We start from the raw sequence: 24650 nt of genomic DNA, 5'->3' as shown, positions 1-24650 counted from the left end.
TAAAATCAAAACTAGAATTCGGTTGAAAACCGAAGACTTATCGATCGAAGGTTAGGGGATCCCCCAAAACAGTGGTCTTACTCCATAGTGACACTGTGTGTCGTATATTATTCTACAGAAGACAAGGGGCCACAAGTGAAGGGATGTCACATATAATAAGAGTTTGAGAGCTACCGTCCAAAGCACTTATCTCATGAATAATATAGGTTTCTTTTATTTTTTAATAGTTACTAATAATAATATCTGTTTCTATTTTTTCAGACTTGCATTGACATCCCTCAATACAAATGAACAGCTTCATGAGTTTCAGATTGTTCATGCTTTGATTACACAATGCAGAAAACAAGCATCTGCTGAAGTTGGTAAGTTGTCAGTCAGTTTATCTTTTATAAGTTGTTAACCCAGGTTGAAGATTTGGGATTTTAAAGTCTCCACCACCTCAACCCCAGGAATGCAATAAATTGGGGTACCCAGTGCTGAAAGCAAAAGATTTCGGTTCATTTAAAAATAGTCAATTGGGGCTTGTTGGGATTGTTGTTATGAGTGGGAAAAATAAAATTTTGATTACTTAAAGTAGCAAAAACGTTAGACAGTAAACAGTATTAGCAACAATGCAATGCTCAAATATACGGACACAAAGACCAAAGCGAAGCAGTACGATACCGGTACCGTCGAAAAACTTCCGACTTTTGCGTAGCCTCAAGGTCAAAGAACTGCTATAAATAATTTCTATCAATTTTCAAGAGATCATCACACAAAGTTTCGAAGTGAAAAAGGAATTAGAGCTCACAGAAAGTTTTAAAATTACTATTTTATTGAGTGATGGGATGGGAGTTCACTCATGGCTTGTTTTAAATCAAAACGAAATCTACAGAAAAATGATTTTTTTGAAAGTTTGACCAAATTTGGTTCACCATATTCAGCGGGACACTTGGATCACTCAAAATAATATAATTATTTTATAATTATTATATAATTGAATTTCGTTTGAATTTAATTTTTGTAACTTTTTTTCAGAAAATATTACGTATTTATTATAATTCAAATATCCTCTATAGGTTTGTTATTTTTCTTATTTCATTGAATTTTGATTAATTAAAGCAAATACGGTTCTTCTTTCCTGTTACTAGAATCTAATATTGTAAAATAACATAGCCATTGGATGCATGAATAAATATTTGACAGGAAAATCAATAATTGTTATGGAACTTGTTTGTTTTGCCTGTTTAACTTTATCAAATATCCTTTTTTGTCTCTGCGAATTACATTACCGTAATTTGGTCCAGGTTTTCAATATTTTTATGCTTCATCAATTTGAAATTGATTTTATTTTGGTCTTGACTGTTTCTAATTGGTATCATTATTTCGGTTGAACATATTAATAGAGACCAATTTGTTTTGTTTAAAATATTTGACATGGACATGTAACTTTTTATTTTTGGCAATTTACCGTACAATTAGTGAAATCAGAATTTCTCATAGAGGAGAAATCCATAATTTCCAGTTATTTAGATATAAATTCCACCATTTTTAGTTATTTTTGTCGCTTTTGTTTTCTCAAAATTTTGTCCAGTTATCTGTATTGAACATCAATTTTAAATGCTCAAATTCAAAACTTCAATAGTTTTAATAGTTTTTTATTCACAATTATTGGATATAAAACATATTTCATCTCTGAAGGCACTTATAAAGTAGTGGCAGCGTTATGTTTAAAACATCAATTGTTAGTTGTTACAGAGTTTTTTTTATTGGCTATTTTGATATAAAACATAATTTTCATCTCAAGATGCCAACTAATTAGCAAATAGAACACTCCTATAGACTTTTACACTTTCCTTAGTTATATGTTATTTGTTTCCACGCCCATATCCTATTTGTCAGAAAGAAATGGGTTATGGACATAGGTTGATAAATAAAACATAATTCCAGTTTATGATAAATTTTAAATTTTCTCTCGTACTATTGGTTTGTAAATATTGTTATCATCAAAAAGTTGCTAGGAATTTTATACTCTATTTGTAGGTGTGTCTTGACGTCATTTTATGGCCGCAGGTTCATTAAACGCCTTATTAAGTACTTCTAGTTGGCGTGGCACAAACATTTTTGGATATGGTATTCCTAACCCCAACCTGAATATGCCATCCAAAAATTATGTCACAATCACATCATAGAGCTTGCCAAAGAAAAGCTACGATCGCCCGAAATGGCATCTCAGCCAACGATATTGAACTCTAACGCCAGCAACCTCTCTAATATCGGGATCGTTGTGATGAGAAAAAATGAGAAATAGCTTGCTTGATTTTGGGTGATCGTCTGCGCATTTTAGACGACAGTCCGTATACTTCGACGGGCCTTATTTCGTCACTGTGACGTTGTAGTCAAGTAATTTTTGGATGACGTTATCAGGTGGAGGTTAGAAATGACATATGCGAAAATGGTTATGCCACGCCATTTTTACGGCGTTCAGTGAACTAGTCTTATTTTCTGTTGGCTAATATCTTTACACAGCGGTGTCTAAAAAATTGCTTAGAATTATATCAAAGGAATATGCGTTTAAGAAAGTATTTTCTTATTATATTCGACTCTATTTTGCAATCATTCTATTATTCTATTCTATTTTGGTGTCAGTGTGCAGCTATAGTTATTCTTAAGGTGAGGCACAAGACAAATTAAAAAAAAGGGGGACGAGGCTTAATAATGTAATGCTTTTGATATGCAGTAGTAACTGGTGAGGCATACCAATATATATAAGAAGTTGAAAACAAGCATTTTCTTTAGTCTTTTGAATCCTAATTTATATATTGTTGTGGATTGATTGTGGGGTAAATTTTTTATCTTCATATTTTTAGAAAATCTTCACAATAATAACAACAACCATAATGGTTTTGAACACCAGCAAACGAATGACGCGAGTTTAGGAAAACGAAAGATGAATTCATCAAAAGAAGAACGTTCGTCCTTCGTTCGAACGATAAGTAGAACTTTCAATGCTCTTGCACAAGCAACGAATCCATCACTTTGTGCGAAACAGAATTTAACGTCTCATCCTGTCAACATAGCATCTACGGTTAAGAATATCATTTCACAGTTCAGGTGAGGTTTTCTGTGACTTATATTTATTTATGTAAAGTGTTAACATTTTTTCAAATTACATGATATCTTGTGAAGTTACTGATGCTTGTAAATGTTTCACCTAGCATTGACTTCCTTGTTTATTTCTGTAACACTAGCCAATCAGCAATAACATAACAGTGATGCAACAATTGAAATTTCAGAGGTCACTCAGATACTTTTTTGTTTTTTTCAAGCAAGATTGTAAACTTCAACTCATTTTTCGTGTCTTGAATGCCATTTGACGGTTTTTAGTAATGTTTCATAAAAATGTATATAAATCTACTAAATCAGCGGTAATTTGTCTTAGGGAGAATTTTTTGTTAGTTACAAAAAACTGAAAAAGCTAATATATATTCTTTCCAATATTGTTCTAAAAATCTTAATGCTCTTCAGTTTTTTATACTCAAATAGTTAAAAAAAAAACTTTATTATCAAAAATGTTATTTCGAATTTTTTTCATGTTCTCTTTTGTATGCTCTGGATATACCGGTAATTAATTTCGAGTACCTAATTGACCATTTTATAAAGCAACCTTGAATCTGATAGAAGCTATAAACAAGACCTAATTTCAATTCAAATTCAGTAAAGCTGAACCGTAATTTAGCACAACCAGGAACTGATCAATGCGTCATTGTCTTTGTTATGTTCTTGTTGCCAGAGGCTTCGGTTACCAAAGGCATGTTAATGGAGAAATAATCATTTGTATAATTTTGCATGAACTTGAAAAAATATTTTGTAATTTCATAGGAGATCACTGTTTTGGCTGATTTTTCGGTACTCCTGTATTGTGTGTACCAGGTTAGATTAGGCCATAATTTTATTTCGATTTTCCTTCTTTTAGTTCTATTATGAGTTCTGGAACTGTCTGTGTTATCCAAGTGAATATACCCCCTACCCATAGGTTTCAGTCCTTTCACACAACTTGATGTAAAGTAGGCGAATAAAATTAGTTACCTCCATATTGGTACACCAACTTCTGGAGCGCCGTTTAAGGCGTTTATACAGTTTTATTAGTTGTATATATATTTTGGTCAGCTTTGAAAATGCCAAATCTGTCATTTAAGATAAAACAAAAATAGAAAATAAAAGAGAATCTGAAGCATTCATATCAGGTAATATAATGATTCTGTGATTTATCCAATCTGATTGTATGAGTTATTTAGAATAGTTTCATTTCAAATATCACAGTGTGATATATTGGCTCATTGGGTAACTTAATTTGGCCGACTGATGCTGCCACAACCAAACTAAAACCAAATTTAGATGTTTTAGTTGAAAATAGATAAGGGAATTTGTTGAGATTGCGATTAAATTTAGTTTAGGTGCTTATTGTTTTTCAATTACGCTTTTGCAACACTGTAAATATTGTTCATAAAATATAACTTTTTATGTCACGCTCACATGGCCCGCCAATCTAGGTGGATAAAATTGGCCCCCTCGTCCGAAAACTTCGCCCACCCCTGATTTAACGTATTATATCGACTTCTATGAGTTTTTTATTAAACATGACTTAATTTAAAACATATTTGATAATACATATTCATATTTAAACCTATTAGGGTATATAGAAAATATTCCTTCTGCTCAAACAAGGTGTGGGACACTCTCTCCCCCTCATGACATTACGTAGATGAAGGACAACGTTATTTACCAAAATTGTAAACATTGCTTTGTGCACCTGCAACCTTTTATATTTATGAGTCTGTCATTTGTAAAACACCTCTGATATATAACTTATGACTTTTATTGCTCTTAAGTGTCATTTCCTGTCTGTTGTAAGTTTTTGTTTCTGTCATGAAATGATTTATTTTGCGTCTGAAATCTGAAGTGAAGCTCAATGATTTGATTCTAGCTACTGACTTTGGTATTTCATCGACTGATTTCTAAAATATATCCTGGATATATTAAAACATAGTGAGTTTTCTCAAAAGTTAGTTTTGTATATGTTTCCAAATATTAAATATACCTACCTAAACTAAAATCTATAAAAATAATTATTGAACATAATTAGATTGGCCATTGTCAATCACAAAAGTTTCTTATTTGAACATTGAATTGTCAACTTATTTGAACCTTGAATGTATTTTATTTCTGTGACCTATAAAACAATCCATAAGATATAATGTTGTCATTTTGAATGGAATTCAAAGTAATGTTCCTGTATACCAAAACAGTTTGAAAAATCTACAGTATTTTTTGTAAATTTTACTATTTTTTACATTAACAACATAATTTTTATTTAAATTTCATACAGAGAATGTTTTTATGTATATGACGATTTTCAGAAAAATGAAGAAAATTGGAAAGTGCTAAGATATATAAGTCCAGTGGGTTTCAAACATGATCCTCATTCCCCCCTGGCCTCTTCCAAAATCTCTTCACACTTTCTGCTTTTCTATAAAAATACTAGTTTTTTTATCGCGTTTTTGCAAATGATGTAATGCCTAATTTATTTTTTTCAGTCGACAAGGATACCATGGATCAGTCTGCTTTGCCAGCACTTGTGGTAAGTTGTGATTCAGATATTTTATGCATTGCTTATTTGTGCTTTTTGCTTAGAACAAGACTTCTCATAAGCATTCGCCCTGGGTGACATGGGATAGATCTTGCACCAATGGAATATGCGAATTATATCAAAATGCTTTTAGATTTATTTGGTTGGGGATAGTATTACTGTGCATGTTACATTCATTATATCAGGGGTGAGCAACCTTTAATACAGGTCGGCCAGATACAATTATCTGAGCAAATCATTGGGACGCATCTCTATTTAACATGGGCTTTCTAGTAGTTTCAGTCACAAAAGTTTTTAAGCCAGCTGTTAGGGCATTGAAACGTCATGGGCATCAGATCTAGGCTTTGCAACGCTAAACGGATTGGAATTACTCATGCGTACCAGATTAAACTAAATTAAAAACACGTTCCTCGGGCCGCACAATTCTACCTTGTGGGCCGCTGGTTGCACACCCCTGCATTATATAGCCATATTTTGCCTTTTAATAATATTTTTGTTTATATCTATTTACTTTTCAGTCTCAATAAAGTAAATCCCTAGTGATTTGAAAGTATTGATTTTGCAAAGATGACCTCCAGTTATTTCGCTGGAGTATAATAATAAATTGCATACCGGCCCGGTCTATGATTGTGATTGCTCCTGTTTTTATACTCCTGTGAATTTTTTTGAAATACTCTGGTGAAAATTAATTCAAACAATGATGAGATACTAGCTTAAAGATCTTTGTAATATTTTGATTCGTCCTGAAAACCGCAATTTACTGTAGTCCTGGATTATTGTGTGTTACAATTACACTTCAACCTATATATACACAGGGTGTCCCCCAAAAAAACGGAACCAAATGGACTGGCTTCATTTATTTTGGGTCACCCTATGTTTTTATTCATGATTTTAGAGAAGAGATTTTTTTACTGAATATTGATTCTGTCTAGTTTACTGTCTTTCACAAACATTTTATACTGAATTCTTATTTTTTTATATATTTTTTTTATTGGATTTTTATAAAATAAAACAATATTGTAATAAACAATATTAACTGATAATAATATATGCACAAAAGTAATTTATCATAATGTACAATATTGCAAAAACAATATGAATCAATACCAATACAGGAATAAAAAGTATGAATTCTTATTTTCCAGCTGAAACTTCTTCGACAAAATCTGACACGCCACCGAGTGTTCGGAAGAGAACAACCACTCCTAGTAAACCTAGCGGAATATCAAATCAACCTGTTTCAAATCAATCAAAGCCCAACCCTTCCACATCAAATGGAACTATATTAGAATGCAGATCGATAAAAAACGACGCAAACTCAGAATCTCTGAGCTCGTCTCAGTCACCGAAAGATAATAACGTAGTCGCTACAAAACCAAAAGTACGATCTGTGAGAGCCAGGAACGCACATAAGCTCATAAGGCACGAGTCCGCACCGATACCTCAGCCTGGAGAATCAAAGTCATTACAGAAGTCGGGAATATCTGTTCGAAGAAGCAAAAGTGATGCAGGTGGGATATGCACAATGTTTGACCATGTATTCGTAATTCAATTGTTTGACATAAAGTGGTTACTAATGAAATACACTATAAAAATATAGTTTGAATATCTTACATGCCTTATACAGATATTTGTCGGTTGTATACTTGTATTTAGTCTTACTCAAGTATAATCAATAAATAAATACCAAGGTCATATTTTCTTAATAGTAGCAAATCAATCAATATATTTCATAGAACTGAAAGCTGTGAATATTCGTTATGTAATCAGTCATTGAAACTGTCAATTAACCTTTCAGCAGGGTGCTAAAACTTTCAAAGTATGTAACTTAAAACTTATGTGAACCTTGAAAGAAATTATATATATTTATTATATATATATTATATTTCTTTCACTGCTAGAGATAGGGAAATTTTTATTAGACTCTAGCTTGAGAAAAATTTGAATTTTTAAAAATATTACAAAATTTGAAAAAAATGTAAAAAAAATAAAAAAATTTTCAGCAGGCTGCTAAAGCTTTCAAAGCATGTAATTTAAAATTGTGTGAATTTATGTGAACCTTAATTAATTAAGGAATTTTTTGTCTTTGTAAGTGAAATCTTTAGACTGATGCTATCAGAGTTGTGTATCCTTATCCTGGGAAATTTGCAAATGGCTCTGGGCTAAAAACAATTTACTTTTCAAACCCGATGAAAGCAAGTCGGAAACCCCACTGGAAATGTGAAAATAAGCATTTTTCATAGCTTGAAGCACTTTTAGACCCTCAAGCTCGGCCGAACCCTCTAGCTGTTGCGATCTAACTTGGTAATTAGAAATTTCAGAATCCACCTCTTCGAAAATTCCTGGCTACACGTCCACCCAATTATCAATAATTTTCATTATGGCGTGTTGTGCTGATACGGCAACAAAATTTCACTTTCAACTTGGAAAATTGCAAAAAATTTTGCAGAATAGCAAAATTTAACATTTTCTTTTTTAATTTTCATTTCTAGTAACAATACTAGTTTTAGTTTTGAAGTCACAAAATCCATAAGCATAATATTGATTCAATGCATAACCTAATATGACCCTCAGCTCATGTCTATCCATTAATGGCTGTTTTAATTAATGTAATAGCGCATGTAAGCAGCTTTGAAAAATTAAATACTCTTGTTAAGGATAATTTTATAAATGTGAGATATTACAGTAACGATTAGGCCGGATAATGAGTGGTGTGCTGATACGTAAAGTTTTGCAATAGCCTATAATGGTAAAATTTACAGAAAACATGAGAGCAATATTCAAATATATGGGCGCTCCAGAAGTATGTGTGTCAGGTTAGGGTTAGACCATAATTTTATTCCAATATTCCTTATTTAAGCTCTTTTACGAGTTCGGGGACTAGCCAAGTGACTTCCGTAGTATTTGTACCTGGAATTATGGCCTAACCCTAACCTGGTACACATACTACGTTCCGGTGTCCGCCATCTTGGTTCACATACTTCGGGAGTATCCCTAACATGGAGGTAACTAATTTTGTTCACCTACTTCACATCAAGTTGTGTAAAAGGACTGAAACCTATGGGCAGGGGTTATATTCACTTGGCTAACACAGACAATTCCCGAACTCTTAATTCATAGAACTAAAATAAGGAAAATCGGAATAAAATTATGACCTAACCTTGTACACACCCTACGGGAGTTCAAATATATGGACTCTATAAATGACGAGATTCTGGAGTAAAAGGTGTGTACAATTTAAGGAGTCTTCTCCTTGAAATTCAACTAAAATATTTGGCATCATATTACAGGACTTCAATAAAATAAGTTATAATCTTCTAATACTTTCTACAATCTTCAAGTAGGCTATTGAAAATTTGAAACTGGAGAAACCACAAGAATTTATAACAACGATCCATAGGTTTACTCATAGATCATTGGAATTTTATTAAAATTAAGTTACCTAATATGGATATCCCTTGAAATAGCAATTCAGATATAGTTAGAAGATTTCAATGCAACAGCATAGTACCTTGAAGGAAAATTTGAGATGTAAGAGCATGTTTGCATAGTCAATCCTTAATTCATGTGTATCATGCTCTGTATGATTTCATCTGCTCTTGACAGTTATACTTGTTGGGGTCCATGTCGCACATCAGTGTCTTGGGCCCGTAAGGTCTTGAACATGTACCCGTTTCTGTTATATCGTTTGAGGCATAAACATACATACATATATATTTCAGTAATCGCGTGTAACTTTGCTCAATCTTGTTTACTTCAGTATTCTGAGTGATTGCATATGGCCTTGCTTTGGGTGAATACGCATAAAAATATAACTCAAATTATTCTAATTTCACAGTTTGTTACAAGTCATACATGAAACAGACAAGACGAAAGATTGATTCGAATGTGCAAACGAAAGTACTTCATTTTGAGAACTGCTGTAAAGGAAAAGGCCAAGGTAATTATATATGTTATTGATTTATTGACGTCTGTAATAGTGTTATTGCATCTAGCTTCATTGCTCTACAGTTCTATGACATGTATATCATGGGGATGTACTAATAGAATATTTATTTCAGGGTTTCTCAAACTGGGGTCTTGGCCCACAATTGCTTTTTTAATTTTTATTTAATCATGTGGGACTCAATCTTCAACCAGAATTTGCTATATATTATAATATGGGAACACTTTTTATGAAATATGGGAGCACCGTTTTCTTTCACACTTGTCAGCTTTTTCCAACAAGCTTTGGTGTCAACTAAGGCTTCGTTATATCCGTACTGATGTGTGTTTTTCATGTTCATATATTTGAGTATTGCTTTCTGTTTTCAAGTCAAAGAATTCTAAAATCTTTGTAGAGTAAAGGTCTTTTAAGTTTAAAGACAAGTAGTCTTATGAATTAATCATACCACACATTACTTCATTATGTATTTTGGTACTTTCTTAGTATGTGTAACAGGTTAGGGTTAAGGCATAATTTTGTTCCGATTTTCCTTATTTTAGATCTATTGCGAGTTCGGGGACTGTTTGTGTTAGCCAAGTGAATCTACCCCCCTGCCCATAGGCTCTCGTCCCTTTACACAACTTGATGTAAAGTAGGCGAACAAAATTAGTTTGGTACACATACTTCTCTCTGTATTTCTCTCCCATGTAACATTTATGATGTGTACGCTTCACATGACTTGGCAAATTACCTAATCTCCCAAACTCATTAATTTTAATGATCTGTCTGTAATTTGATTGACGAGAAATAATTGGTGATTTCGACTCACAAGTTCAATCTGTTATGTAGATTATTAGTCGAATTGCTATGCAAGGAGTTATTATAAAGCATTATTTTAAAATCATGAGAAATAATCAGATATTATATTTTTTGGGCGCTCCATAAGTATATTTACCAATATGGAGGTAACTAATTTTGTTCGCCTACTTTACATCAAGTTGTGTAAAGGGACTGAAACCTATAGGCAGGGGGTATATTCACTCAGCCAACACAGACAGTCCCCGAACTCGTAATAGAACTAAAATAAGGAAAATAGGAACAAAATTATGCCTTAACCCTAATCTGTTACACATACACTATGCGAGTACCTTTTATTAATATGCAAACATAATAAAAGACAAGTACAAACACTATTTCCACATCTATGAGTTTTAAATCGAAAACTGAGTTGAAGATTTTTCAAATTTTTGGTACATTTGGAATTAATAATAACTTTATTTTTGAAATTTCTGGAATTAATTTAAATATTGTAGCAAAACGAAGTTGTTTTCTGAAAATTTATTCTGTTCAAATAGGTTTCAATAAAAGTAGACTAATAAAAGTAAAACAATTAATACTTTTATATGTTAACTTGTATATAAAAGCATTGATTTTTTAAAATTTCTTTTTCGATTAGGAAAGCAAGGACTATTATATTTGAAAGATTTTCCTCTTTCATGTTTTGGTTATATTTTTTGGTCGGAGATTAATGTTTAGTGTTTTTTTCCCTCAAATATTGAACTGATTACCACTGTGTACCAGTGTTAACTCTAAGCAAATTATGAGTGCGAAAGTGCTTCGCAGTCGAAAAAAAAAGTGCGAAAGTGCTTTTGCCGATTTTAACAAGTTAGGTGCCCTAGCCTTTCATATAACCCATTTAAAACGGCATAGATACTCGAAAAAGCGCTCCTCCGGTTAATATTATGAATTAAAGAGAAGCCTTTTCCGAAAGCGAATTCATGGGCAACGAAATGACATCTGCTAACACCTGCCCCGACAAAACTTTCATGCAATGTACCACGGTGTCAGTTGCTTACTCGCGTAAACAGCAAAGACTTCACATTTGTTACTCATTTCATCTAACAGACACGAGACAGGCTGGAAACCATATTAGTTACAGGGTGAATCGTTTGTACAAATCCCGTGCAAAATAATCCCCCCCTCCCAAAATATAAATAGCAATCAACTAATTAGGGTTAGGTGATTTACCCCTAAACCTAATCTGATAATTATTAATTTGTGATTTTGAACCACTTTGAAAGTCGCCACCCACTGTTTTAAAAGATAGGTTAACCTACGTTCCCTCCGAAATATTACCGCAAGATACTCCCGTTTTAGGAGATAGGTTGACCTACTTTCCATTCAAACTTTTTTCTCCGAAATATTACACAAGATCACTTTGAAATTCGTGAGCTAGCGTGACCTAATTTCTCATTTACATTTATATTATACTATTTCAGAGCTTACCCAAAGACAAGTAATTTTTAAATGTCGACATGCCTTGGTTTGCGTGCGAGTTAGTTTAAATCGGACAGAAAACATCATATATTGGCAAAATGTTTAGTAATGTCATGTACTTTCAGCATTCATAAATAGCACTCATAGTAATGCTGCTGACCTAGTATCAAATATTCGCATCACAACGCCACTTGCGAGGTTTCCATATATTTCAATTACACTAATAGGAACGATGACACCAAAGAGTTTTCTTTTGCGAAGGTACACGAAATATAACGAGGGTGATTCTTGAGAAAAACATGAATATAAAAAATAAACGAATGATATGATAGTGGATCCCAAATAATTTTGAGAGTGTCTCGAAATACCAATCCATTTGATAAATAATTTTTATTCGACCACATGACCGCTGATATCCTGAAAATTATTGTTGAAAGAGAATTACGCATTCTCAGATATCGGACATCCAGTCGCGATATTCAATCGTTTATATGCACAAATCTCACATTAATAGTAATTACTACCCAAGTTTGTGAAGTTTAGAAACCAACAAACAGAAAATAACTTATCCTAAAACACAATTAAAATTCAGTCGGCAATAAATTCGTCGCCAAGACGATGCCATACAAATCAAAGAGATTTGGTCGCCAGAGTTACGTGCGTTGTTTTTTAAGCAGAATGTAAAAAAAATTATAATTAATAAACGGGAGTTACGACGCCCTTTACACATCGTGTGTATTAAACTTCCCTGGTAAGTACTATTATTATTGTACTTATACACCTGTTGGAGTATTTCGGACAATTTCGAATTTAAAATAAATGAAAACCCGACATATAATAAAGACGCAAAAGAAAAATGAACATTTATTGAAAAAGTTATTATTTAAGAAAGACAACATGATCGTACAATTCCGCCAAAACCTCGATGTGAGATGATAAATAAATACTTCCCTGTATTCGATCAATTAACTTTAGCGTATAGTTGTTCTGCCAACAAACAGCCGGGTGCAAAATATTTCCGTCCTGTGATATGCTCACAAATATTCTCGATATTAATATCATACCCTCGCGTATGTACTTTCGATTAGCTCTTTGGTCAAGTCATGTTTCGAATATGTGAAATTGTGAACATTTTATTCGACCATACATGGCCGGCGGGATGTTAAAATTGTAAACAAGAGAGAGGTAAAATCAATCGCGAGTTTCGTTATAACGGCTCATTTACGAATTGTTGCGCCTGTTATCGTCGAAAATGATTACATTTGTTGTATTTTGAGGCATTTAAGCAGTAATAATTAGGGCATGACATCATCAAAATCATCAAGTGAGATCTTGAAATTGCAAATTCCGTAAATAAAATTGTGAATTATTCGGTAACGAATTCAGCTTTAATGACCGTCGGGGTATTGTTTTGTTGAAAATTCTTATTAATGTGAGAGCGCCAAAAGCATACAGTCCATACCGATGCGACTGCAATTTATATGTTCGCAATTGGTGTGGCGCGTTTATTAATAGTGTAAAATAAATTAAACGAATATCAATTATAACCAAGCCTGTCAGCGTGTTTATTTTCTGTGGGGAGGAATCGTAAAATACCATCTTGAGACAAATTCACTTCTATTATAAAATCTCAATTTTCAGTTATTATCGTTATACAAATAACGTGTGGCAACTTTTTAATTTATCGTCGACCAAAAAACCGCCCACACTCGTCCAAACGTGTGTCGAGCTTGAACGACCGGAACAGATTCATCGACGACCTTAATTAGGGAAAATATGTATTTTATTGGGAATGCAAAATAAATGTAACAAAACGCATTTTTTTGTGATATAACTTTGTATTTTCGGAAACGGGTAATTTGATCTAAATTAATCGCAAAAAGGTTTTATTTTATTAAATGTAACAAAACACATTTTTCGAGATACAACTGTATTTTCGTATACCGGGTGTCATGAAGAGTAAAATATGATCTGAATTAACTGTAAATAATGTTTCATTCCAAATGTATCATAAACGCATTTTTTGCGATATAATTTTGTATTTTCGAAAACGGGGCGTCACGAAAATTATTAATCTAATGTTTTATCTATCGTCTAACTAACGTCTGGAACACATCATTTTCGGGGAGAACTCTAGCCCGCGAAACGTCATTTAATTTAAAATAGAGAATGTTTCACGCATTTCAAAACGGAAAATCACCAGTAAGTGGACAGGGATTCAACCCTCCGGATTCAGTATTCTATATCCCCCGTGTCAGAACTTTCTGAAGAATGGAACAAAGAACCCGTCAAACCGCCGCGGAAGAAGGGGAGTATTTTTTGCACTAATAATTAGGGCGTGACAATATCAAAATCGTCAAGAAACTGGTGAATTTGCAAATTCCATAAATTAAATTGTGAATTGCTCGGTAACATTTTAGCTATAATTATCGCCGGGGTATTGTTTTGTTGAAAACACGTTGAAACTTGAGGGAATTAGTTACAATTAGCGCCTGACCTCTATTAGGCACTCGAGCACTCGAAAAAAAAAGCACTCGAGCCCAAACTTTTTAGCATTAAGCCGCATACGTAAAATATCCTGTGAAAGAAGTGCTGTTCATTAACGTCATCTCGTCTTATGACCACGCAGAAATGCCTTTATTGCCGAATTATTCAATCACTATTTTAAATCAACATTCAGGATTGGCACAATTTCAGACTTGCGAAGTTTATCACCATAGAAATACATGAGAAAGTTAATTATCGTCTTAATAAATATCTGCATCACGGTATGGACAATAATATTACCATTCGCATAAAATTAGGACGGTAAATTTACAAATCTTGATAGGTAATATTAAAGCCAACGCAAATGTTAATTTGAGTCCTCAATGTCTTCAACAGCTGTTGTCGATGTGAACGAACGGGTAAACCCGAAATATAAAACTTCCATGTCCGCCGACCCACAAGAATTCATATTTGTAAAAAAGAGAGGGCGGGAATATAGATTACCCAAAACCTGGATATCGCCGCCAAAACGATCGGTGACAAGAACAATTAGCGATTACAACGGAATTAACCAGTAAAAAGTCTTTGTTGCCGATTTTTTAATGTTTCCACCACGTTTATTCGGTACTCCTTAAAAATATTCGATTCAAAAAAATATTGAATTTTGCCCACCCAACCTCGCATATCAATGAGAAATAGTTGTGTAAATATCGCAAAATTCCGGAAAATGCAACGTCCTTTCAACATTGTGATTACAATAAAATGGCACTTAATGGTATTTTGTGAATTTGGTGATTTTGCAAATCTGTGACATGCTGCTAAAAGTTTCGTCTGATTAGAAAATCGTGCAGTTTGGTCACAATTCATCCAAAGTGACTATAACAAGTAACACTTTTATAGTCATTTTGAATTCATCGATATCATCGATAGTCACATGACCACTCTCGTTCAAAGAAACGCACTGGGTATTATTCCAACATCTGGTTTCAATCACCGGGGAGCATGTTTTGCGGGAGAAGCGTTTTTTGCTGTGTACTTGTATAATAATCATATTATAAACAAGAATTTTGCCGTTAATGCAAAAGCTTTATTTCCTATGTCTGCATCTCATAGGTCAGAATTCCGGTAAATATCCTCATGATATGCAGAATTGAGTTACAAAAGTACTAGTATGTTACTTATTTGTCAACTTAATACTCGAAAATATTTGTTAACTTTGAATTTTTATTCCATTCCAAATCAGAAAAAAGTGCTATTTCTCTTAAAAATCGGAAAAAGTGCTATTTCGCAGTCCCTAAAAAAAGTTGCGAAAGTGCTTCGCAATTTTCGCAAAAAAGTGCGCTAATAGTGAACACTGCTGTGTACTATTTCTTAGATTACCAATTCAATAGTTAAGGTATCAGCCACTTCAGGAACTGAATATTTTGAAATCAATTGATTTATTACTGTACGAAAGATATTTTTTACCCAACTGACTGAATTTATCAAAACATTCCAAGTTCTAGGAAAATAATATCTTTGTAAAAAATTTTAGCAACCAAACCTAAAAATGAAAATAAGGTATTCTCTACCTAAAATCAAAAGTAAAGAAAGTAGAGCTTTAAAAACAAGACCAAAAGATGGTCCTAGCGCAGCAATTCCCAAAACTTTTCCTCGTGTGGCGCCAAATTATTCGGGAAAAAAGCTCTATGGTGCACTTAATACTGAAAATATTGCTTCCTTCAAATAAAACGGTATTATTGGACGTACCCTTGCGCTTTTTGAAGCACTATCAAGCGTTTTCAAAATCAGGCAGCACACTGGATGAAGCCAAGATTAGAACCAGAATCTTGTTTTAGTAATTCTCGTTGTGCTGATGACTTAGAAATCTAGATAACTTCTGCTGACATGTTTATTTAAGGTGTTTTGAGGCCAATACAGTTACACAGATTCACTAACATGAACAAGAATATATTCCATGGTCTCAAAATAGTTTGTTAAATGCCTACCATAGATGAATTGAGGTTGGGAAGATGAGTTTACAATCGGTCCATACTTGATCTGTATAAAATGTTCAATCTAAATACGAACGATGTTACGAATTTGTTCTCAAATATTTGCCAATGTTTCAACAGAGCCGCCTTGTATAAGATATCAAACAATCTTTAAGCATTGGTAATTTATTAATAGCTGCCAATTTTTTATGATTATTTGGACACAGGAGGACCTATGGATTGTTTTGTTAAGTTCTTGTTGTTGATATTGGGAAAAAATAGCTTTTTCTTATCGAATTGACCAATTAGCGGGCCATGGCTCACAGATGGGCCACAAAAACATTTCCAGGGGGGCTACAAATCAATTAAAAATAATTGCTAGACTTATTGATAAACTAGTCAAATTTGACTGTATTAGAAATAAACGATAATGCTGTTTTTTGTCACCAAATGGTAATCTCCACTGTAATTATTCAAGTGGATTTATCTATCTTTGCGAAATGAATTTTGTGTTTTTCTTGTGGTTTTTCCCTTGCATTAGAAAGAACGTTAATGGGCCATAAAATTTTTGTGTAACGAAAGTGAGCCATGGAAGAAAAAAGGTTGAGAACCAATAGATTCAAAATTTTCCATAATTAAATATAGCCAAAGCTGCTGAGAGGCGACTACTTTTTTTCAAATTTCTTTCCCTAACCCTCGTATCGTAGGATTTACTTGTGGTATATTGTAAAGTGATGGCAATTGAATATTTTAATTTAGTAATTATAATATTGTGTTTGTATGAATTACCGGCAGTTGCAGATTAATTCGTACATAACAGCTCCACGTGAGCAGTGGATAAACCCAGTAGTGGGATTCAGCCAGTTCGCACCGGTTCTATAGAACCGTCTCACAGAATTTATGAGATCAGCGAACCGGTTAGCATTACTGAAAAAAACATAACTTTTTGTAACAGAACCGGCTGCAAAATATGACATTTGTGTGATGGAACAGACTGACAAAAAATTTGAATCCCACCACTGGATAAACCTATTTATTATTGTCATACTCGGTAGTAACCATACAGTGCTCTGATGCTAGCTATACTATCCCACCTCAACCGTTTTTCAACTATTTCATTGGATCGGAACCTCAATAAATTATTCCAAATGCTCAAGAAGCCCCTGTGCAATAATTTTATGTCTGAATTTTATTAAATATGAATATTATAAAATACTCACAAATTGGTCGTTAATTTGTAATCATAGATATTTGAGTGTCTATTTCAACAATATACTTATAATAATATATTCTCTAATTTCATTGAAAACTTGAGGGGTACCGGTGGCGTCAAAGGTAAATACTGCTTCGCTCTGGTTAACGTGTCCATATATTTGAGCACAGCTCTCTGGTCCTAAAAATGAAGCCACTGTAATTGTGGTTCTTCACCTATAATCATAAATCGAATATTCCTATACTTAATAATACTCAAAGGTGTGGACTATAGTTAGTGTAGGCTCATGGCATATTGATATTCCTCATTCATGTTTGTTAAGAACTCCCATGTCAAGTGTATCCATTCGCACCTGTCTGGTTGTTTTGTCTATGTAAACTTGCTTTGTATAAAATATTACCATGGTATTATCTGGATGTCTGGAACTAATATTATAGACCTATTTATCGATGTATTATTAGACCTTTCTGGTCATGAATTTTATATTACTTTATCAGTGGGTTTTTTGGAATTCATATAACTTATTTTTGCTATTCATTATTTCTCGACATATTCTTATTAAAGTCAATATTATGATAAGTATCTCGGAATGGTTCAATAAATTATGTGTTTAATAACTATTAACTAAGTACCGAACAGTAAAGATATACTTGGACACAAAGTGTACATATAGGTTTTGCTGAATTGTTTTAGGAGTGATTATTGTCGTTGGGGAAAACTTGTCTTTCTTTGCGGCAACTGGACTAATCAACTTCAAATTTTTGGTATCATTAAAATGGGAGAAGTCGCTAGAGGGCATTTTGGGCTTATATCTTTTTATTCAAACTTTTCTCTGAGGCCCCAACTTTTCACCAAACATGTAACTGTTTTATTTTGATTCATTTTTCGGCGCTCTAGAAGTGAGTGTACCAATATGGGATGTAACTAATTTTTTTTGGACAGGAGGTATATTCACTTGGCTAACACAGACAGTCCCCGAACTCGTAGTAGAACCAAAATAAGGAGAATCAGAATAAAATTATGGTCTAACCCTAACCTGGTACACGTACTACAGGAGTACCCTTTTTTTCAACTTTTTACTGGGCCTACGTGGCCCCTATTTTTCACAAAAAATTGAATTGTTTTATTTTAATTCATTTTTTATAACATTTTTCTGAGATCTACATAGCCCCAATTTTTCATCGAAAATTTCGTTGTTTTTTTTTTAATATACAGGGACATTTTTTGATATTTAACCTTTATGTTTGTATATCTGAGCATGGCTCACTTGTTCTAACTCATGTTCAGTTTTTGTCTTGATAAAATCTCATCTCTTTATTAATGACATAACCCTATTATTTTTTTGAAACTTGGCATAGTAAATATAAAAGTAAAATTTGTTTCATCATCTGTGTCATGTTCTCCATCTTTTATGGCCTAATATAGTATCCAAATGCATCTGAAGACTTGGTTTCAATTTCAGTATTGATCTTGTTGAGCAAGCAAATTACTGTAAAAGGAGTCAATAATGTCCTAGATTTATTAGTCAAGATGTTGAATTGATTGAAATTTTTCCTATTTTAAATTCAAGCTTATTGAAGTTTTGTTGTTCATAATGCCAGAGTATTTTACTTAAATTTGGCCTTTCCTTTTGAATTTTGTTTTTTAATATGGTTTGAGGTGAATAATTGAAATTTTAGCCAATCCTAGTGATTTTTTCATTTTCTTTTAAAAAGGTAGCATAAAGCAGCGTCGAATGCACTAAACTTTAAATGGTAATCCATAGTTTATGTACCAGGTTAGGGTTAGGCAATAATTTTATTCCGATTCCTTATTTCGGTTTTGTTACGAGTTCGGGCACTGTTTGTGTTAGCCAAGTGAATATACCATAGGTTTCAGTCCCTTTACACAACTTGATGTAAAGTACTAGTAGGCGAACAAAATTAGTTACCTCCATATTAGTACACACTCTTCTGGAGCGCCTAAAATACAGCGAGTCTAATGTAGAATTAAAGTTAACACAGACAAATATTGGAGTAAATGTTGCTATACGTTTCGCCCACTCTCTACTATTATTAAGTACTTCTTCATATAAATGTCGATGAAGTATGGTATCTATCAGAGGTAACTCTTTAAGTGCCTGAAACAACAACAAACGCTCATTGAGACTATTATTGTCAATTTATCATCATCATGGAAAGCCGAGATCTATTGTTAATCCAGAAATAATCTGAAAATATACTGTCTGCTGTTTATATCTAAGTTGAATTAGGTTAGATTCAACATTTGAATTATTTCTCGACTTCGTAGGGCTATTTTAGACATAATTTAGACGGATTACTTCTCGTTTTGATGGTTTATTGGGGTGGTACTTTACGATGACCATATTGCCACCACAAATCCAAATAAGCTTATGTTTCATTTCTACGCTTTGGGTTAACAGTTGTGATATTCAAATACCAACATTATTTTAGACTTAAGTTTTAGACAAATTTTTGTTGTGAAATCTGCATCTAAGATACCTTCTCATTTCAATTTATCACTACCGAATTAAAGATTTGAGTCGCTAAATGGATATTTTTTTTTTAATTCTCCCAGTCATATAGGACCTAATATTACACCTAAAATTTTGTTGGTTTATTTTTTATTCATGGGTGCACTTGTTATGAAATATTTGATCACATTCTTTTGTCTGCGGTCCTCTGCCACACTTGTCTTCCTATCTTTTCGGCAAACACTGTGTTCAGCTAAGGCTTCACTGTAGTGATATAAATGTGATATAAGTGATAATATAAGGTACTCCCGTACTATGTGTACCATCCTACCAGGTAAGGCTTAGGCCATAATTTTGTTCCGATTTTCCTTATTTCAGTTTTATTACAAGTTCGTGGACTGTCTGTGTTAGCCAAGTGAATATACTCCTGCCCATAGGTTTCAGTCCCTTTACACAACTTGATGTAGTGTAGTCGAACAAAATTAGTTTCCTCCATATTGGTACACACACTTCTGTAACATTTGTAAATGACAATGTTAGATTCTTCATACAGACATATTTGTTTCCATTATAGCATCTAGTATGGCTAATTCACTTTATTTAGCTTAAGTGGTGTTTTGCTTGTATAAGTTATTGTATTACTTTCACACGTTCAGTTACATTATTGATAGACGCTATGTAAATACATTATCAATGTGCCAATTGATGTTTTAGGTGTTGTTACGTTTTTTCTTTACTTTGTTAGGCTGTAGTCTAGGTGTGTTGTTTGTTATTGATAGGTGCTTAAAAGGGAGAAAGGACAGATTAATAATTTTACAAAGGCAATACACTTTCATGTAATAAGTGTTGAATTGACTATTGTCACTCTTGAAATGTAAATATTATATTATTGCATCAGATATATTGTCTTATTTGGCAACCATATCACAGTATGCAAAATTCAGGGCAAGCCAATTTTAACAAATAATAAAAAGCAGCATTGCTATGTATTAACAATGATTTGTAATGAAGAAGCATATACTTCTGTCTTTCTATTTATTATATTCTATACAGATCTATCTTGCTGCAAAATTTTTTGGTACTCCTGTGGTATGTGTACCAGGTTAGGGTTAGGCCATAATTTTCTTCTGATTTTCCTTTTTTTAGTTCTTTTACGAGTAGGGCCCGAATGATACTGACTTTTTAAACCGATACTGATAGTTTTCTAAAACTAGGCCGATAAGCCGATACCGATGTTTCCGGTGTAATTTTGATACTTTGGCAGTCATGTGATTGGCCCGATAACTATCGGTGAAATTAGCCGATACCGATTGTTCGAAATTTGTGAAAAACATGTCTGATATATCAGTCGGGGCCCTAATTACGAGTACGGGGACTGTCTGTGTTAGCCAAGTAAATATACCCCCTGCCCATATGTTTCAGTCCCTTTATACAACTTGATGTAAAGTAGGCGAACAAAATTAGTTTCCTCCGTTTTGGTACACACACTTCTGGAGCGCCCATTTGTAAATCGCCCATTTGCAACTCGTAATATGTTAGATTCATCACACAGACATACTTGTTTTTATTATAGCATCTAGTATGGCTAATTTTTCACTCAATTTAGCATAAATGTTGCTTTGTGTGTGTACGTTATTGTATCACTTCCAGACATTCAGTTACATTATTGATGGACGCTATGTAAATACATTATCAATGTGCCAATTGATGTTTTAGGTGTTCTAACGTCTTTTCTTTACATTGTTAGGCTGTAGTCTAGGTTTGTTGTTTGTTATTGATAGGTGCTTAAAAGGGAAATAACATGGATATTGCTTCCAAATTAATATTTTTACAGAGGCTTTATGTAATAAGTGTCGAATTGACTATTGTCACTCTTGAAATGTAAATATTATACTATTGCACCAGATATATTTTCTTATTCGGCAACCATCTCACAATATGGGCCATTCCAAGCAAAAGTTGAATTCCATCAATTTTTTTAAAAGTGTAGTGAAAGTAATTTTTTTGTATTTTTTATATCAGATGACATTGGAATTTTATTGAACTGCATTCCTTTCGCCGAAAAAGTTATAATTTCACCCACGTTTTTGATGGTTTTTAAAAAATGGCCTAAAATGTAGAAATTTTGGTATACGGTAATTAACAAGTTTGTGATGATTCGTGACACAAAGTGTTTGATCGTGTGATACAGTTATTTCATATGAAATGGACTCACTGAATTTAAGTTAATAAAGTTGAAATGTTTGCAGTGCTGTAAGACATTTCTTCACCCATTTAACGATTTATTACCAGAATTTTGAGAGATGATAGAGGCCGCTGTTTCGAAGTGGAAAAATGTCCTGTGGTGTCACGTCCTGTAGTGTCACATACAATATGCACATTATTGGCATGGATTTACAGTGTTACATTAGGTGAATTGAGCAACACATAGAGGGGTAGTTCAGCTACTGCATCAGAAAATATTATGGGGCCCTGCTGTACAATCGCAAAAATTTACAGCATAACACAATGTACTGTTAATGCATGGTGGATTTACTATATTTTTTATATCCACTAAGTATGTCTTGGGTGAAACTTTTGTGCAATTTTTTTCATATTTAATAAAGCAATTGATTGGACAGTGAAACAAAACATGTAGCTGAAAATGTAAAAATATATTGCATCCAACAACTTGAAAAAATTCTGGAATTGTCCTGCAGTGTCACTTGGAATAGCCCATATGCATAAATCAGGGCAAGCCAACCCAATACATGTCATGTGTAAAACAATAGGAATGCAAAGAAAGTAATGAGCAGGGTTGCCGAAAATTAACAATAAATTTAAACAAAAAATTACATTTTTATCAATTAAGTTGGTGTTTCATAGCTGTCTTGGTCTTGGTCTTGGAAGGCAATAAGGGGACTTTATCATTATGCAAATGCATCCATGGTTATTATTTTAGAGGAACCTAAATTTTTTGGGAACAACGTTTCCTATCAAGTTTATGACATCACGGGTGAGGTGGTGGCATGGGAATTGGACCTGCAATACCAACAGCTAATGCTTTGCCAGCTTGTATGGAAAAATAATGATATAAACTTTATGATGATAGTATCATTTATTTTTTCAGCTTCTATGTGTTTGGAATGTCGGAAACATAACTTAGAGCAAGGAATCTTGACGCAGTCTCGTACTAGTTCTACATTACCAAGGATTGACTCTGTGAGGCCCAAACAAGAGAATTATATTGGGGCATTATCTTACCATAAACCTTCCATAATAACCCAAAATGCAGCTTCGTCGAAAGACTCTAAAAGCACAAGTCTTCCTCCTATCTCTGTATGCAAATCTCAAACAAAAACTCCCCCTCCCACTGCGGCTCGTAAAAAAGCAATCCCATGTCCTGGGGGGACATATTACCCAGTCGATAATGCCACCTCACCCACTGTAGCCCCTTCGGAAAGTTGTGCTCCTGAACTCGAGTCAAATATCATAAATAATAAAAGTGGACGTTTGGAAATATATCCTGACTTAACCGTTTCTGAGGTCCAGTGTTCCCAAACAAAAAGAAAACACTCATCCTCTGATGATGAACCTATGCAAAGTAAAAGAGAAAGCAGAGATGATGGATATGGGAACGCTGTTTCTTTACACTCTAGTTCCACAGAAATTCAAGTTGGTCTCGACCTCCCAGACAATAAAAATAACTCAATCTCTTACGATTCAAAAATGGACTCTGAATCAGAGGTTCAAAATTCTCAATTCAGCGATACTTCGTCAATGAATTTTCATGATATTGAGTTACAATCTCACGGTGCTTGTGGAATAAATTCTCCCCAAAACTCACTCGACGAAGGCAATTTATATTTATCATTGTGCAATACTGAGTCTCGAATCGAAACTGAAAATCCTTCATTTAAAGATGAACTTGATTTATCCAAGTCCACGAGTAAAGACGAAGATTTGTCTCTCGCTCTGAACTTTGACGACTCGTCTGATAATATGGACAGTTCATCAAGTTCGAGTGAGTCTTGTTTATCTCCGAGGCAAGAGTATCTCACAGCACAAAAATCTGAGAAAAGAATTCGACGAACGCCGAGCACTCGATACCAACGAATGAGACGGAAATTAAAGAAGTTAATCTCAAGATCAAAATCTTGTCCAGAAGTTGTTGTTGTTGCTCCGGTTGTTGCTCAGTCCAAAACCGAGCTGGAGCAACAATATTTAGAGGTAAAATTTTTCATTTTTTAAGATAAGATAGGCTTGGCGATCACCACCCAATGCTTATTTAGTTATCCATGGAGTATTTCAAAAATAGTGCTTTACTAGTCATGAAATTGTTGGTAGTATTTTGTAATAAGCCGGGAATATGCAATCTATTTTTAGAGGGGAAATGCTAACACTTGTCATTATTCGATACACTTTAAATTGAAAAGCTTTCAAAAAGGATATAAAAGTCTTCGCAGAATTCTAAATTTAATACTCAAATCATTTTTTTTATTTATTTTACAGTCTATGAGATTTCCAACTCCAGTTTTCATGCTGCAGAAATCAGGATCTTTTCCAGCAATAAGGTTTGTATTTGGTACTACTCATGAAACCTTTTCCATGTGAGTTGGCATCTTGTAATAAATATTATTCAATGTTGCATATTCAAGAAATTCTCTCATGCCAAGTTTCGGTCAAATAGGTGG

At 33.5% G+C, this 24650-nt stretch overlaps 2 protein-coding genes across 2 annotated transcripts in view; both read left to right on the top strand.

Moving 5' to 3' along the window:
• LOC120329543 (protein THEM6-like) overlaps positions 1-24650 on the top strand; it is a 145371-nt gene that overhangs the window by 24862 nt on the left and 95859 nt on the right. The gene's annotated exons all lie outside the window — the stretch shown is intronic.
• Positions 1-24650, top strand: part of LOC120329260 (uncharacterized) — a 30871-nt gene that overhangs the window by 745 nt on the left and 5476 nt on the right. Inside the window, exons 2-8 of the mRNA XM_039395821.2 lie at positions 262-362; positions 2850-3093; positions 5577-5620; positions 6775-7140; positions 9468-9569; positions 23087-24186; positions 24469-24530. Coding sequence (XP_039251755.2) covers positions 262-362; positions 2850-3093; positions 5577-5620; positions 6775-7140; positions 9468-9569; positions 23087-24186; positions 24469-24530 — 2019 coding nt within the window. The remainder of the gene's footprint in view (positions 1-261; positions 363-2849; positions 3094-5576; positions 5621-6774; positions 7141-9467; positions 9570-23086; positions 24187-24468; positions 24531-24650) is intronic.

This window comes from Styela clava, chromosome 12, assembly GCF_964204865.1.
Source record: "Styela clava chromosome 12, kaStyClav1.hap1.2, whole genome shotgun sequence".
NCBI lineage: Eukaryota > Metazoa > Chordata > Ascidiacea > Stolidobranchia > Styelidae > Styela > Styela clava.
This window is presented reverse-complemented; position numbering and strand designations above follow the sequence as displayed.